The sequence below is a fragment of the Serinus canaria genome, chromosome 11 (genome assembly GCF_022539315.1).
Source record: "Serinus canaria isolate serCan28SL12 chromosome 11, serCan2020, whole genome shotgun sequence".
Classification (NCBI taxonomy): Eukaryota; Metazoa; Chordata; class Aves; order Passeriformes; family Fringillidae; genus Serinus; species Serinus canaria.
Window position 1 is genome coordinate 20,670,115 of NC_066325.1, and position 12,806 is coordinate 20,682,920.

Sequence of the window (12,806 nt, forward strand, 5' to 3'; positions counted from 1 at the left end):
ATTACTTTAATAACATGTTCACTATACAAATTGCTTCCATAAATATCTGATCACATCTTACCATAACTACATGCATCTCCCAGACAGCTTCTGAATTCTTCACCCTTTTAATATCAGCAGGTGACTTTCTTTCCAGAGCATGGCAGATGTTGGTTTGGCACCTGACTTGGAAGACTGAAAGCTGTATGGAAGAATAGCAGAAGCTCTTTTAGTAATCAGTTTAAATATTCAGCAATGTCCTTGTGATCAGTCTAAATATTCAGCAATGTCCTTGTGATCATTCTGTTTCCTTTTCAATTCTGTGAATTCAAGTCAGTTTCTGTAAGAACTTTTTCTTCTCCACGATGCACCTCAAGGATCTTTAGCTTTCTCCTAGCCAGAATCTTTCTTTGTGCTTGTATCACTTCATATCCATAAATTATATCTTCCTGCAGAGGGAAGGGTTAAACAGGAATTGCACGGATACCTTCTTTGCTCTGGATACTGCTCACAATGAAAATTTAAGCTTCCGAGATTAGAAAACTTTACCCTTAGTTATGGAGAGCTACAGTTGCAACAGGAATGAAACTGAAACTGGTGCTCCATCTTTTTGGCTTTTCTCTCTCCTTAAGCCTTTGCACCCGTGCTCTGGAGAGCTGCTGTGAGCAGACGAGGTATTTGATCCCTGATGTGTGATACTGCTAAGGATGTCATGGGCTGTTGGTGCCAGATCGCAGCTGCGGTGACAGCCATGTGCTCTCACATGTGCCAGCGTTCAGAGCTCATTGTGTTGGGTACAGGATGAGTTTGTGCAGTTGTAATGTGAGCTGATGCCAATTTGGATTTCACACCACATTGCTTTCTCTTCAACTATCAACCACATTGCCTTTTCAGGCTATAAAATTTGTTTGAGAGTAATCCTTCTTCTGATCCAGAGGTCCTGTATGTGAAGTGAGAGCTGCAATGTATCTGCTTGAAATACCTGAGTCATTTTACTTCTTGAGATGTGTCTTGGTGACTCCAAAAGAAGCCTGGATGACTAGGTACTTGTAAATGGTGCATGTTTTATGAAATCAGTCCTGCCTTAATTGTTTGATGACATTTGTAAAGCTGCTGGTAATAGTGGAAATACTCTGATAAAATAATTAAAAGCATCTTCTTATTCTTAAGAAGAGATGAGAAGACGTGGAAAGGTTTGGTACATACAGCAATGAAATATTTCCCATTAAGACACACAGTATAAATAATGTATGCGAGTCAACAAAGTTTAGTGGAAAACAGGTCCTAACTAGCAAATTCTATCTTGATGCTTTGAAATTTCGAGCTTGGTTGCCAAAGGTATTAGTCATTCATTGCAGTGAGATGTTAGACTGGGCTCTGAGCAGCCTGTTCAAGTCGAAAATGTCCCTGTCCATGGTGGGATAGTTGGAGTAGATGACCTTTAAAGGCCCTTCCTACCCAAAATGCCTGAGGTTCTGTGTTCTGATGTCATGGGGAGAAAAGCAATGCACAAACCAGTAAAACTCATTGGCTAATATCTTACAAACTGGAAACTGTTATTCAGTGTAAGCATCTTGTTTTGGGTGAGGAGCTGTTTGGAGGAAGAAATGTAAACTTGCATGGTTCAGTTTTCCCTGTTAACCCGTGGCTAAAAGGTAAGAATGGAGGAAGTGATGGGCACTGAGAAGTCAGTGCAACAGGTTGCTCCAGATGGTTTAGCATGCAGTATTTCCTGGAAAACACTGCTTTTCAGTATCTCTAGGTAGATTTATGTAAAAGACAAGTGTGCTAAATACTGCAAAGGAGAGGAAGGAGGCTATAAGTTGCCAAAAGATGCATTTCAGTAGGACTTGTGCACTGGAGGGATCTGAGTCTAGAGCAGGTTTGATCCAAGAACAGAAAAGTGTTTGAGTTGAACCTATGTGTACGTGCGGTTTTGTGAAGTCAGCGCATGGATACAGGGAACAAAACGTTAGTGCTTACAGAGTAGGGATAAACTAAAAAAAATGGTGGTAAAAGTCCTTTTTATTAAAAGTAGACCCACTCTACTACAAGAATAGTTTTAAAAGTACCTTGCGCCTTATATTGAAGAGGAAGTTTGAAATGTTTAGTGACATGGTTTATAATCTCCTCTTTAAAGAAGAGGAGACTATTAAGATCCAGTGACTGTAATCTGAAGCTAGGCACTTTTAGATTAAAAATGGGGACTTTCGATGTTGGATAATGAGTAGACCATTGGAACAATATATTTTAACTCCTACCTAACATTTTCAGTGCTTAATCTTTTACACTATTTTTTTTTCCTCTAAAATAAAATTTGTAATTTAGCAAGAAACTCTGTTGTTTTTGTTGAAGAAAATCACAATACAGGGTCCCTGGAAAAAGTGAGAAGATCAGAAAACATGTTTTCCATTCTAAATATACTAAATCTGATGTTTCACAAGAACTTTCTCTTATTGCTGTTAATTCAAGCTAGCCACTGAGTCCTTCCTTTGTTCTGCCATAGTTCTAAAACGTCCTTTTAAATATACTGGTTGAGTTAACTTGCCAAAGCATAAGAATCTAGTCACTGATGTGAGCTGAAGAGAGTGGGAAATTTGTCTTATGTTTGCTTTGGGGTTTCTAATGATTCTTCATGGGGATTCTTCAAATGCTTTGCTCTAAGCTGCATTCGGAATAAAATTTTAAGAGTTCTTTTCTATTTTTTAGGCATTATACATAGGGTTTTTTAATTACTTGGCATATGCTTTTTTGGTATTTCTGATTTTGTGTCTTGTCATGGATTCTTCCTGGTGCTCCTTAAATCATGAAATAGAAATACCATGGATTGTGTGGCTTATGCCAATTGCTGTTTCTCTGTGTTTCTCTTCTGAAACGTAATTTACAAGTGCTGCAGTTCTTAAGTGCTGCTTGTCAAGCAGGGAGCAGAGACCCAAGAGTTTGTGCTTGCCAGACCTTTTCAGAGGAGCAGAACAGACAGTGTGTCAGTATTCCTCGTGCTTTAGCTGTACTGAGACTTGTTTAATCTGTTTTGCATTCTCAAACGTCTTTCTTGTATGTTTTGACAGGAGGCTGGAGCCCACAGAAAAACCCCTTCAGATTGTGTATGACTACTTGGCTCAGTTGGGTTTTGATGATCCTTTCAGAATGCAGGAAGAGGCAGCAAACTCTGATCTCAGCTGTATGATTCGCTTTTACAGTGGTAAGAAATTGTGTGTGTGCACTGTCACTGTTCCTGCAGCTGTAACTATGAGCTGGAGCCTAGCTAAAGCCTAAGTCATCAAACTGTTGGGTTTGTTGAGGGCTACATCAAGCAGCTGCAGTACCAGTAAGCATTTCTTAAAATAAAGCATTTTAAAGATTAATAGAAAAAAAATCGCACTTCTGTAGTTTACTTGATCCTGTCCAAGACTTGAGAAAAGACAGGTCTGCAGGAGGGTACAAGATTGCTCTGTTGTCTTTAAATTCAAATGTTGCAGCTGATGACTTTGAGCTCCCACTGGGAGTTCTGTTTAGATGTGCATGAAGATTGTATTTACAAAAAGTTTGTGGATATGGGCAAGGAAGCTCCCGGTTAAATACCTCCAGCCTTTTAATAGCGAAGAGTGAAGGTGCCAGCTGGTTAATAATAATGCAGGCTGCCATCAGAACCCTAGGGCACTGCATTGCAGAAGGAAGACTTTGGAGTGTGGCCTGCTGAATTGGTTTGGGCAGGAGACAGTATTCACAAGGAGCCACAGATAATAAGCACAGGCCTGTGAGCATGTGGTACTAGCAGTCAGAAAGAGAATTCACTGAAGTTAACAGGAAATATAAAAGAAATGATGGTCAGGAAAGATAATAAGGAAATTATTTCCTTACCTGTAAGTACTTCATCTGTGTATTTTTTGCATTTCAGAAAAAAAAAATCAAGATACTTTTAATGGAAAATTGTTCTCGCATTGTGGATCTGGGCAGTCAGGCTAAGCTGCTAGCCATCTTTTGGTTATTCAGTGTCAAAAAAATGCGTTTATAAGAAATCAGCTTCTTTACCCTGATGAGACAAACCCCTTCTGTCTGGGAGCTGTGTGTAAGAACAGGAGTGTAGATACTGTATACATATATATATACTGTGTGTATATATATATATATATACATATATATGCAAAACATGGAGGGTAACAGGTGGAAAGAAGTCTGATGTGCATAGTGTGGATTTATGGAGCGAGGAAGAGGGAGTCAGAAGTTACTTCAGCTGGAAGGAGCAGAGGTATCAAGGATAGGATTCACGAACAGCGACTCAACTTCATGCAACCAAGTAGATAGAAAATGTAATTGAATAGTTTCAGTCAGCATGGTTAGCTGGTCTGCTTACAAGAAAGTGATGAAGGAAGAAATATTAGGGTTGAAGTGTGTTTAGGAGACCTGTTTTAAGGAAGTACAAGCATATGGTGACAGAGTGATTCTGAAGGGTAGGGGAGGAATTAGAGGGAGTGATATGGAGAATGATACAATAATTTTGCAAAGTCTGCACCTGAGAACATAAGGGAGAAAGTAATGGATTTTACACAGAAAAACTTTACTTAGGATTGTGGCATCACAGACTGGTTTGGGTTGAAAGGAACCTTAAAGATCATCTAGTTCCACCCTCCTGTCATGTGCCGGGATACTTTCCACTAGATCAGGTTTCTCCAAGCCCCACCCAGCCTGGCCTTGGACAGTTCCAGAGATGGAGCAGCCACAGCTTCTCTGGGCAACCTGTGCTAGGGACTCCCCACCCTCCCCATAAAACATTTCTTCCTTATGTCCAGTGTAAATTTGCTCTCTTTCAGTTTAGAAACATGGCCCGTTGTTCTGCCACTATAGGCCTTCATAAAATGTCTCTCTATGCCTTTCTTATAAGCTGCCTTTATACATAGACAAGCTGCAAGAAGGCCTTCCCAGAGCCTTCTCTGCTCCAGGCTGAACAACCCCAGCGCTCTCAGCCTGTCTCCACAGGAGAGGTGTTCTGCCCACCTGGCTGTGTCCACGGCTGCCCTGACCCGTTCTAGGATAGGTGTCATGGTTTTGGAGCAGAGAGGGAAACTGGAGCATAGGTGCAGCTGCGTAGTAATGCTTGGAGCAGTGCTGCTGTGGCAATTAGTAGAAGGATACCACTTTTACTCCCATAATAATGTTTTCTTAAAAGTGTGGGGCTGGTATTTCAGCTTGGAGAAATCAAAGCATTTTTTTTTCTGTGGATTCTTACAGTTTCTCACCAGTAAAGGACATCTTATGTCAGACTTCATGGGTGTAAAACAAAACTATTGCTGTAAACGAACAGCTGCATGTTTCAGCTAAATTCAGCCAGACATGGACAACAGGACAGTACTTTAGATCTGGCAAGCTGAAGATCCTGCTAGCTGAGAAACAATGTTACAGCTTGAGTTAGTAGTTAACTGTTTGCTCCTGATAAGTGTTTGGAGTATGGTTTTCTTATTCAAGCTTGCTGTGTGATCAGTGTGACCTGCTTACTCCACATAGCATCTTTTTGAACATCCAGCCCAGCACCCCAGTAGGGTGCCAGGAGCAGCTGGACCTTAGTGCCAATCAGCTCTGAAATAGCTCCAACCCCTTCATATGCTACCAGTATCTCTTTCAGTTCAGCCCAATATTGTGGGCTCCAAAACAGCAGCAATTGGCAGCAGTCTGACTCCAGTCCAGTCAGAGTAGTTGCAGTGGCTTGTCACGGGGTTGGAGTAGCCACAAATAGTTGCTTCTCCCTAAACAAGACTAGAACCACATGCATGGTGCCTAGCAATAGGGAGCCACACTGGTTTTAATATCCTTGGGAGGTTGATCCCAAGGATATTAAAACTTCCCAAATGCTGTTGTAATTAAGCTGGAGGAGAAAAGGAGGATGTAGGAAGTGTCCACTCCCTAGGTGGGCTCTCTGAGGAGAAAAGGCAAACGGTGTCATTATTGATATTTTCCACTAAATGGCACCAGAGCACAAAGGTAGGGGCCATGCTGAGCACACAGACCAGATTACAAAATACAACACCATAACCCAGCCTTTACAGCAGATAAGGTGTTACATAATGCGGCTTTAAGAACAAGTGCAAGAAAATTGAGCAAACCAATCAATATTGTGACCAGCCACTGTTAAACCAATACAATAAATGCTTATAGCAAATCTGTTTAACACACTCTGGTCAGATCTGTCTCTGCCCTTAGTGCACCAGGTCTGGCACCTAAAAGGACTGTTGTGGTTTAACCTCAGCCACCCAATTAGCACCACTCATCTGCTCACTCACACACTGCTTCCCCCATAGGATGGGAAGGAGAATGGGAAAAAGGTGATACCTGTGGACTGAAAACAGTTTAATAATTGAAATAAAGTAAAATAAAAATAATTGTAATGAAAAGGGAAATAACAAAGAGAGAGGAATAAAACACAAGATTCCCTTTGCTAGTTTGGATTACCTGGTCCAACCATGCTCCTTTGCAGTTTCCTGTGCACCTGCTTGCTGCAGAGAATGGGACATTGTAAAGTCCCTGACTTGGGTGAGCGCTGCTGAACCAACCAAAACAGCATTTTTTTTAGTGTTATTTTTTTATGTTATCAACATTATTCTCACACCAAAGCCAAAACACAGCCTTGTACCATCTGCCAGGTAGAAAATTAATTCTAGCTCAGGCAAAACCAGGGCAGTCATCTTCAGGGAAAGAACTTACTTTGTAGTTGATTTTCCAGGCCTTCCTTTAAAGTCCAGTAGAAGCCACTTATTTAAGGATTTCAGTTACTTTAACTGACTCAACGAGAGTTTAAAATTGCTTATCTGTTGCATTTGAATGAAGGATATTTGGCAAGCGAGTGGTTTTGCTAAGGTGTGTAACTACCTGCGGATTAAAAACACGCTGCATGGCAACCATTCTAACGTTGTTCTGGGAGGCACAAATGGTGCTGGTCAGCCGCTCTTCCTGCACTGACTGAGGATGTTGCTTGTCCTCTGCATGAGACTGTTTTTTAAAAGTGCAGTTTGTCTGCTTGTTCTTTACAACAACTGGTTTTGCATGTTAGAGCCGTGTTATTTGTACTTACAGATGAGAATGAAGAATATATGGACAGTAAATGCTAATGTCCCCTTTTTCTTCAGAAAAGCCATGTCAGGTGGAGCAGTTGGATCGCATCTTGCTCTCTGGAGTCTATAACGTGCGCAAAGGAAAGACCCAGCTGCACAAGTGGGCAGAGCGCTCCGTCACTCTCTGTGGCACGTGCCTCATTGTGTCCTCAGTGAAGGACAGCCATGCAGGGAAGATGCACATCTTGCCTCTCGTTGGAGGGAAGGTAAGGCTGGTTTTTTGGCTAGTTCCCTGTAGCCTGGGAAGGAAGAAGAAATGTAGTAGTGGTGGGAATTGCCCACAAGAGATTAATGTAGGCTTTTTTAACAGATTACTGCGTTAACGTGCCCAACCTCTTTCTACTTGCTCTGCTTAGGTAGTAGTCTGAAGGCTAATAAAACGAAGAAACACTAGTTTAGCTTTAGCCAGTGTGCATGGGCACTCTGGAAATTACTACTTCTTGTGTCCATTTCAGCAGAAAGATGTTAAGCAGGATTTACTTTTTTGTTTTTCTCCAGTGACTGCAGCTATATTTTCAGCAAAATGCAATGTTACTGGTGGTCAATAATACTTCACCTTAGACTTCAGGTCAGTTGTAATTGCTGGCTCTTAGGCAGACTGTTGTTGTCAATTCTCCCCCTGCAGGTGGAAGAGATGAAGCGTCGGCAGTACACCCTTGCTTTCACATCTGCTGGAGCACAAGCTCAGACGTACCACATTTCCTTTGACACGCTGGCAGAGTGCCAGCGGTGGCACCGGCAGGCATCCACGGTGAGGCCATGGGGACACTGTGCTTTGGGTGGTGGGTGCAGGGTACACCACAGGAAGGCTGTTATGATACAAGCTTGATCTGCAGTCAGAGATGAAGCTAGGATGATGGAGAAAGTACCCAGGACATTTTCCAGCTTTATTCCCTTCGTGCTCTGGGCTACAGAGATTTTTCTCTTTGCCTTCTCTTTTTCTCTCTGCAACATTGTCGAGCAGTGGTTCTGTGCTCTTTTAACCCCTGCTGCACCTACAAGACTAACTTAATCACAGGTCCCTTGAGCAAACCTCAGGGACTATCTGAATTTACAGCCACAGAATCCTACAGATTGCATTTGTTGCCATACTTGAATGTACTTGAAGTATGACCTGGACACAGGGCTGCCCTGAGGTTTGAGATACAGTGACATCATAGGTCAGCAAGGATATTATGAAATACAAAATGAGTTCAGGGTAAAGCAGGTCATAAAATGTGAAATTAATCACCGAAGACCTCAAAACAAAACATACTTTATGAAAGGACATGAGATTTGCAGAGACTTTACGAAATGTGGCAAAACCATAATTTATGAAGCCTTTTTATAACAACTTATGTTTCCAATTTTATACTCTCAACAATCTAATAAAAGAAAGAAATAGCTAAAAGTACAGAAGAAGGAGCTGTACTAGGCAGAGGTTCTGTAAACCTCATAGAACTGAACTGGAAAATCAACTGCTTCCTGTTGCTTCTTGCACCTTTGGAAGGCACTTGAGATTATGCTTTCTCAATAGAGTTTCCTGAAATATCTATTTTCCTCTATTACACTGTCTCTCTTACAGCCTAGCCTTTAGGCAGTGTGCCCAGTGCACATACAGAGCAGGGTTTTGTGTGAATCCTGGCTGGTATCCAGCTCTGCATCCTTGTCAGGGATGTAGCAAAGGGCATAGGCTTGTACTTCATGGACTCCCATTTCCTGCATGGACTCTGCCTGGTAGGTACAAGGGGTTCTTTCATGTTCTTGCAAATTGTTTATTACTTGTATTCTTTGGTCTTCCGTTAGACTTCCAGAGAAAATTTGCTGCACAGCTGCAGCTTTTTCTCTTTCTTTTCAGATTGTGTCCATGAGATTTAGCATGGTTGATCTTTCCTGCTACAGCCTTGAGGAAGTACCAGAGCACCTCTTCTACAGTCAAGATATCACCTACCTCAACTTACGCCACAATTTTATGAGAACGAGTGGAGCAGGGAGTCTTGACTCTCTTTGCAGGTCTGCAAAGAATCATTTTTCTCCTACATTTGGAGTCCTTGACATGTGGATACAGGAATGAAGTATTGCCTATTCTCTTGGGGATGGTAAAAAAATTGATCTTCAGGAAGCTCTAACAAGTGAGGGGGTTGGAAGCACAAGTGAGCAGCACAAGCAGGAATAAACTTCCAACAATTTATAGTATTCATGAGCTCCTTTCCACAGATTCTGTGCTAACTCTGATGTGAGATAAGCCTTGTGGGGTGACATGCCATTTGTATGGACAAGATGCAATAATAATATTAGGCTGCTTGCTAAGCAGAGAACATCTTGGGGTATAAAATAAAAAGCAAGGACAAGCATAATATTGCTGCTGTGAATAAGTTTGTAGGAAGAAGTTTAGGTCTGGAAAACCCTGTTTCGGCAAGTTCTTAATGTATATTTGGAATTGGCAGAGGGCCTGTGAGACTCCAGCTTTGCTTTGGAAACTTGTGATGATCTGCTTTTAAGAGAGTAGCAGTTGTGTGATGGTATGGAAGCATGATGTAGTCATCTAGGTAAGTGAAGGAGTCTTACAAAAATATTTTTAAATTAATTTCCCAAAATCATAAAAATTTAGGGCGAGATTAGTGTGTTGATATGTATACCAGCCATGCTAAATAGAATTCAAGGAGCTGCTCTATGAGTTTTGAAAACTGTTAGGAATCTTATAATAATATTGTCCAATGGCTCTGTTTGGAGCACGTTTCCCTAAGGAAAATGTATTTGGAGAAACTTTGCAAAACTTCTTTTTGGTTTTTTTGTTTGTTTTGGTTTGTTGCTGTTGTGGTTTTGAGATTTGGTTGTTTTTGTCATTTTGGTTTGTTGGGGGGTTTTTTTGCAAGGTGGGGTGGGGTGGAGAAGGCTTTATTTTTGTTTTCTTTGTCTCTAGGGGCCTACTACTCTGCTATTTCATTTTTCTTCCTCTAGGGTAATGAGATGCCCAGGTATCTATGAGAATATACAATGAAAAAAATTGCTCACTTTTGGGAATTCTTTGCAGTTTCCTTGCAAGCCAGAGTCTAGTCTGGTTTTCCAAACTTGTTTAAAAGTTTGCTAATGCTAAATTGTAATAGATTCTGTTACTGGAGAAGCTGCTTAAAATAATTTAAGATTTTACTTTCTACTTGTCTCTTCAAATACATTGTATGATTTTGAAAAGCACATCAGAACTTTATTTTCTAAAATGGAGTATCCTTGGTTCACAGGATCAGCAAAGGGGCTTGAAATTTCTTTTGACCTTGCATGTAGTCAACGAGAAATCTGACACATCAGAAACTCAACTCTTTTCCTGGCAGTGGCTATGTCTGATGAAACTGAAATCTGCAAACAAACAAAAGCCATAAAAGATGCTCTCACTTTATACAGTCTTGAATAAACAGATTAGCATTAGGTTGCCCACATAAGGCTGCTCATTGCCTTTTGAAGAATTTTCTATCTGAGGTTTTTAAGGATGCTTCTAAGATTACAGCACCACAAGAAGACCCTTGCTCACTTGCAGTAGGTGCTCTCAGTGCAAAGGGAAAATGTTAAGCAAAGGGCATTAAATAGCCCTACCTGCTTTGTTACATCTCCTGGCTTATTTTTTATGTATTGTAGTGCCTTTCAAGCATCTCCCTTATCTGAAAAGCACTGAGATCTGTTCTTCATTGATATGTGTGTGTGCACTTACATGTATACATCTGCATGTCTCTTGTCAGCGTTCTCGCTAGTTGATACATATTTGTGCTGGTGTGCTTTGGTGGCAGAACAGGATGTGTTAAACTTGGAATATTTCAGGGCAGCACCAGTTTGGGCTGCTAAACAGAGGATGGTCATCCCATGGAAGATTCACTGCTGTTTTTCCATACTTCTTTGTTGTCTCAGTATGCCTTGTGAGAGCACAAACCATAACCTGAGGAGCCACAATGATTTTGGAATCTTTATCCCTTATAATACCTGGTTCATATATACAGCTTGAATGAGATTTGCATTTCCATTCCACTGCACTCCTACATCACTACATGAGCTTACTGAGGCAAGAAGAAGGAACAGGAGGAAAACTCAAAAGGCTTTTGAGTATTGTCCTCCCCACTGAGTATGGAAGTCTGAGGAATCTCAGACCAAGCTGTGTCATATACCAGTTTCCCTTCAGCTTTTGGAAACTGTAATGCCCCTCTTTTGCTTTCTTTTATATTTTTGCAGAGGAATGAATTCTAAACATTAGTTGTGCTGTTGTGTTTAATGCTGTGTATCTCAGAGCAGCTGCTCACTACGCTGTTAGACAGAGAAACACTGCTTGGCACTAAGAAAAGGTGCAGCAAATGCCATTGCAGAACTTCTGAGAAAGCAGTTTTATTAAAGCATTTGCTGATTTCAAACCCTTAGAGCCATAACCTGTCCTAAATCTCTTTAAGTTGAACCAGCTAATGAGATTGTTCAAATCTTTGAACAATCGTTCATCATCATTGTTTCCTTCTTTTCCAATACTGTGGTGGAAGTTCTATGTGCAAGTTTCTAATTTTTATATCATTGTTAGGTCTTTGCATTATCCTTCCTTTGAGGAAGGCTTTTACCAACATAGCATCTTTTTCTCTTTGGTTTTCAGTTGCAGTACAAAAGAGTCTGTGGCTGTAGCAAACAAAAATGCCTGTGACCTTATTCATATGATGGAGTACTCAAAGCAAACAACTCATGTCCAAGTTTCAGCTATGCTCCGTCTTTCAAAAGAACAACAGCCCCCCAGGTTATAAAGCAAAATGGAGAAATATTATGCATAGTTCCTACACAGATCATTACAAGTATTTTGAATCCATAAAACGTCACTATAAAGAAGAAAACTTCAAAACCTTTCAGTCCTATATTTCAAGACATCTCAAGCTAGAAGTAATATTCTCCCTCAGCTAATTAACCTTGGTTTTGTTACCAATATTAGAACATTTGCTTCAAATAAGAGCTACTCACCAATGCCTGAGAAAAGTCTGGTAGGGGAGGCAGATGAGTAACTGCATGTTTCCAAGAAGTAGTTCTCTGGTACATGAAATTTGCAGTTATCTCATTGAAGTGAGATATTAATTTCCCCACTGAGTTAATTTTTGGTGGTTCCAGTTTGGGATGAAGAGGGAACAATACTTGGGCAACAATACTTTTGCTTCCTGTAGAAGAAGGCAGGAACTCTTGGAAGAGAACCCTGCTGTATGTTCCCCCAGCCATGCAAAGTTGCTTCTCTGTCTTTGGACCTAGCATGGTGACTGAAGAAGCTAGAAGTAGGTAACCATTTCTCAGGCACTGGAGGGGCTGTGTGTCCTTGGGGCAGTGCGTGCCATGCAGTCTGCTGAGCAAGGAGCACTGCAGCTGTGCAATCTTGTTTGAGGACCTCTGGATGCAGCTCTTGAGTTTTCCCAGCATGAAGCAAGTGCTTTCCTGGTTTTCCCTTCTACGGCTTGGCTTTCTGTTTTATTCTTAGAATAGTCCTAGTGAATGTTTTCAGCTCCTCTTTTCCCAAGCTTTGTAATTGTAGACTCTTACTGTAGTTAATTTTTTAAGGTAAATTTTTTTAACTGAGCATTTTAGTCACCTTAATCTTAGTAGTAGTCACGAGGACGAAGCTTGTCAAATTGGTGTAGAAGGTCGTTATCAGTTCCTGCAGTAAAACCCATGGTATTTGATCTCTTTCAGCATGACAGTTGAGAAGAATATCAATGACCTAAACCCAAATTTATGCAGAAACTCCTG

At 40.9% G+C, this 12,806-nt stretch overlaps 1 protein-coding gene across 4 annotated transcripts in view; it reads left to right on the plus strand.

Annotated features, from left to right (window-relative positions):
- Positions 1 to 12,806, plus strand: part of PHLPP2 (PH domain and leucine rich repeat protein phosphatase 2) — a 31,798-nt gene that overhangs the window by 2,293 nt on the left and 16,699 nt on the right. For 3 of the 4 annotated variants that reach the window (XM_030227674.2, XM_050978838.1, XM_050978839.1), the window contains exons 3-6: positions 3,048 to 3,181; positions 7,098 to 7,288; positions 7,708 to 7,833; positions 8,920 to 9,074. In XM_030227674.2, coding sequence (XP_030083534.1) covers positions 3,048 to 3,181; positions 7,098 to 7,288; positions 7,708 to 7,833; positions 8,920 to 9,074 — 606 coding nt within the window. Of the gene's footprint in view, positions 1 to 999; positions 1,023 to 3,047; positions 3,182 to 7,097; positions 7,289 to 7,707; positions 7,834 to 8,919; positions 9,075 to 12,806 lie in introns of those variants that run through there. The other variant, XM_050978837.1, reaches the window with a different exon arrangement.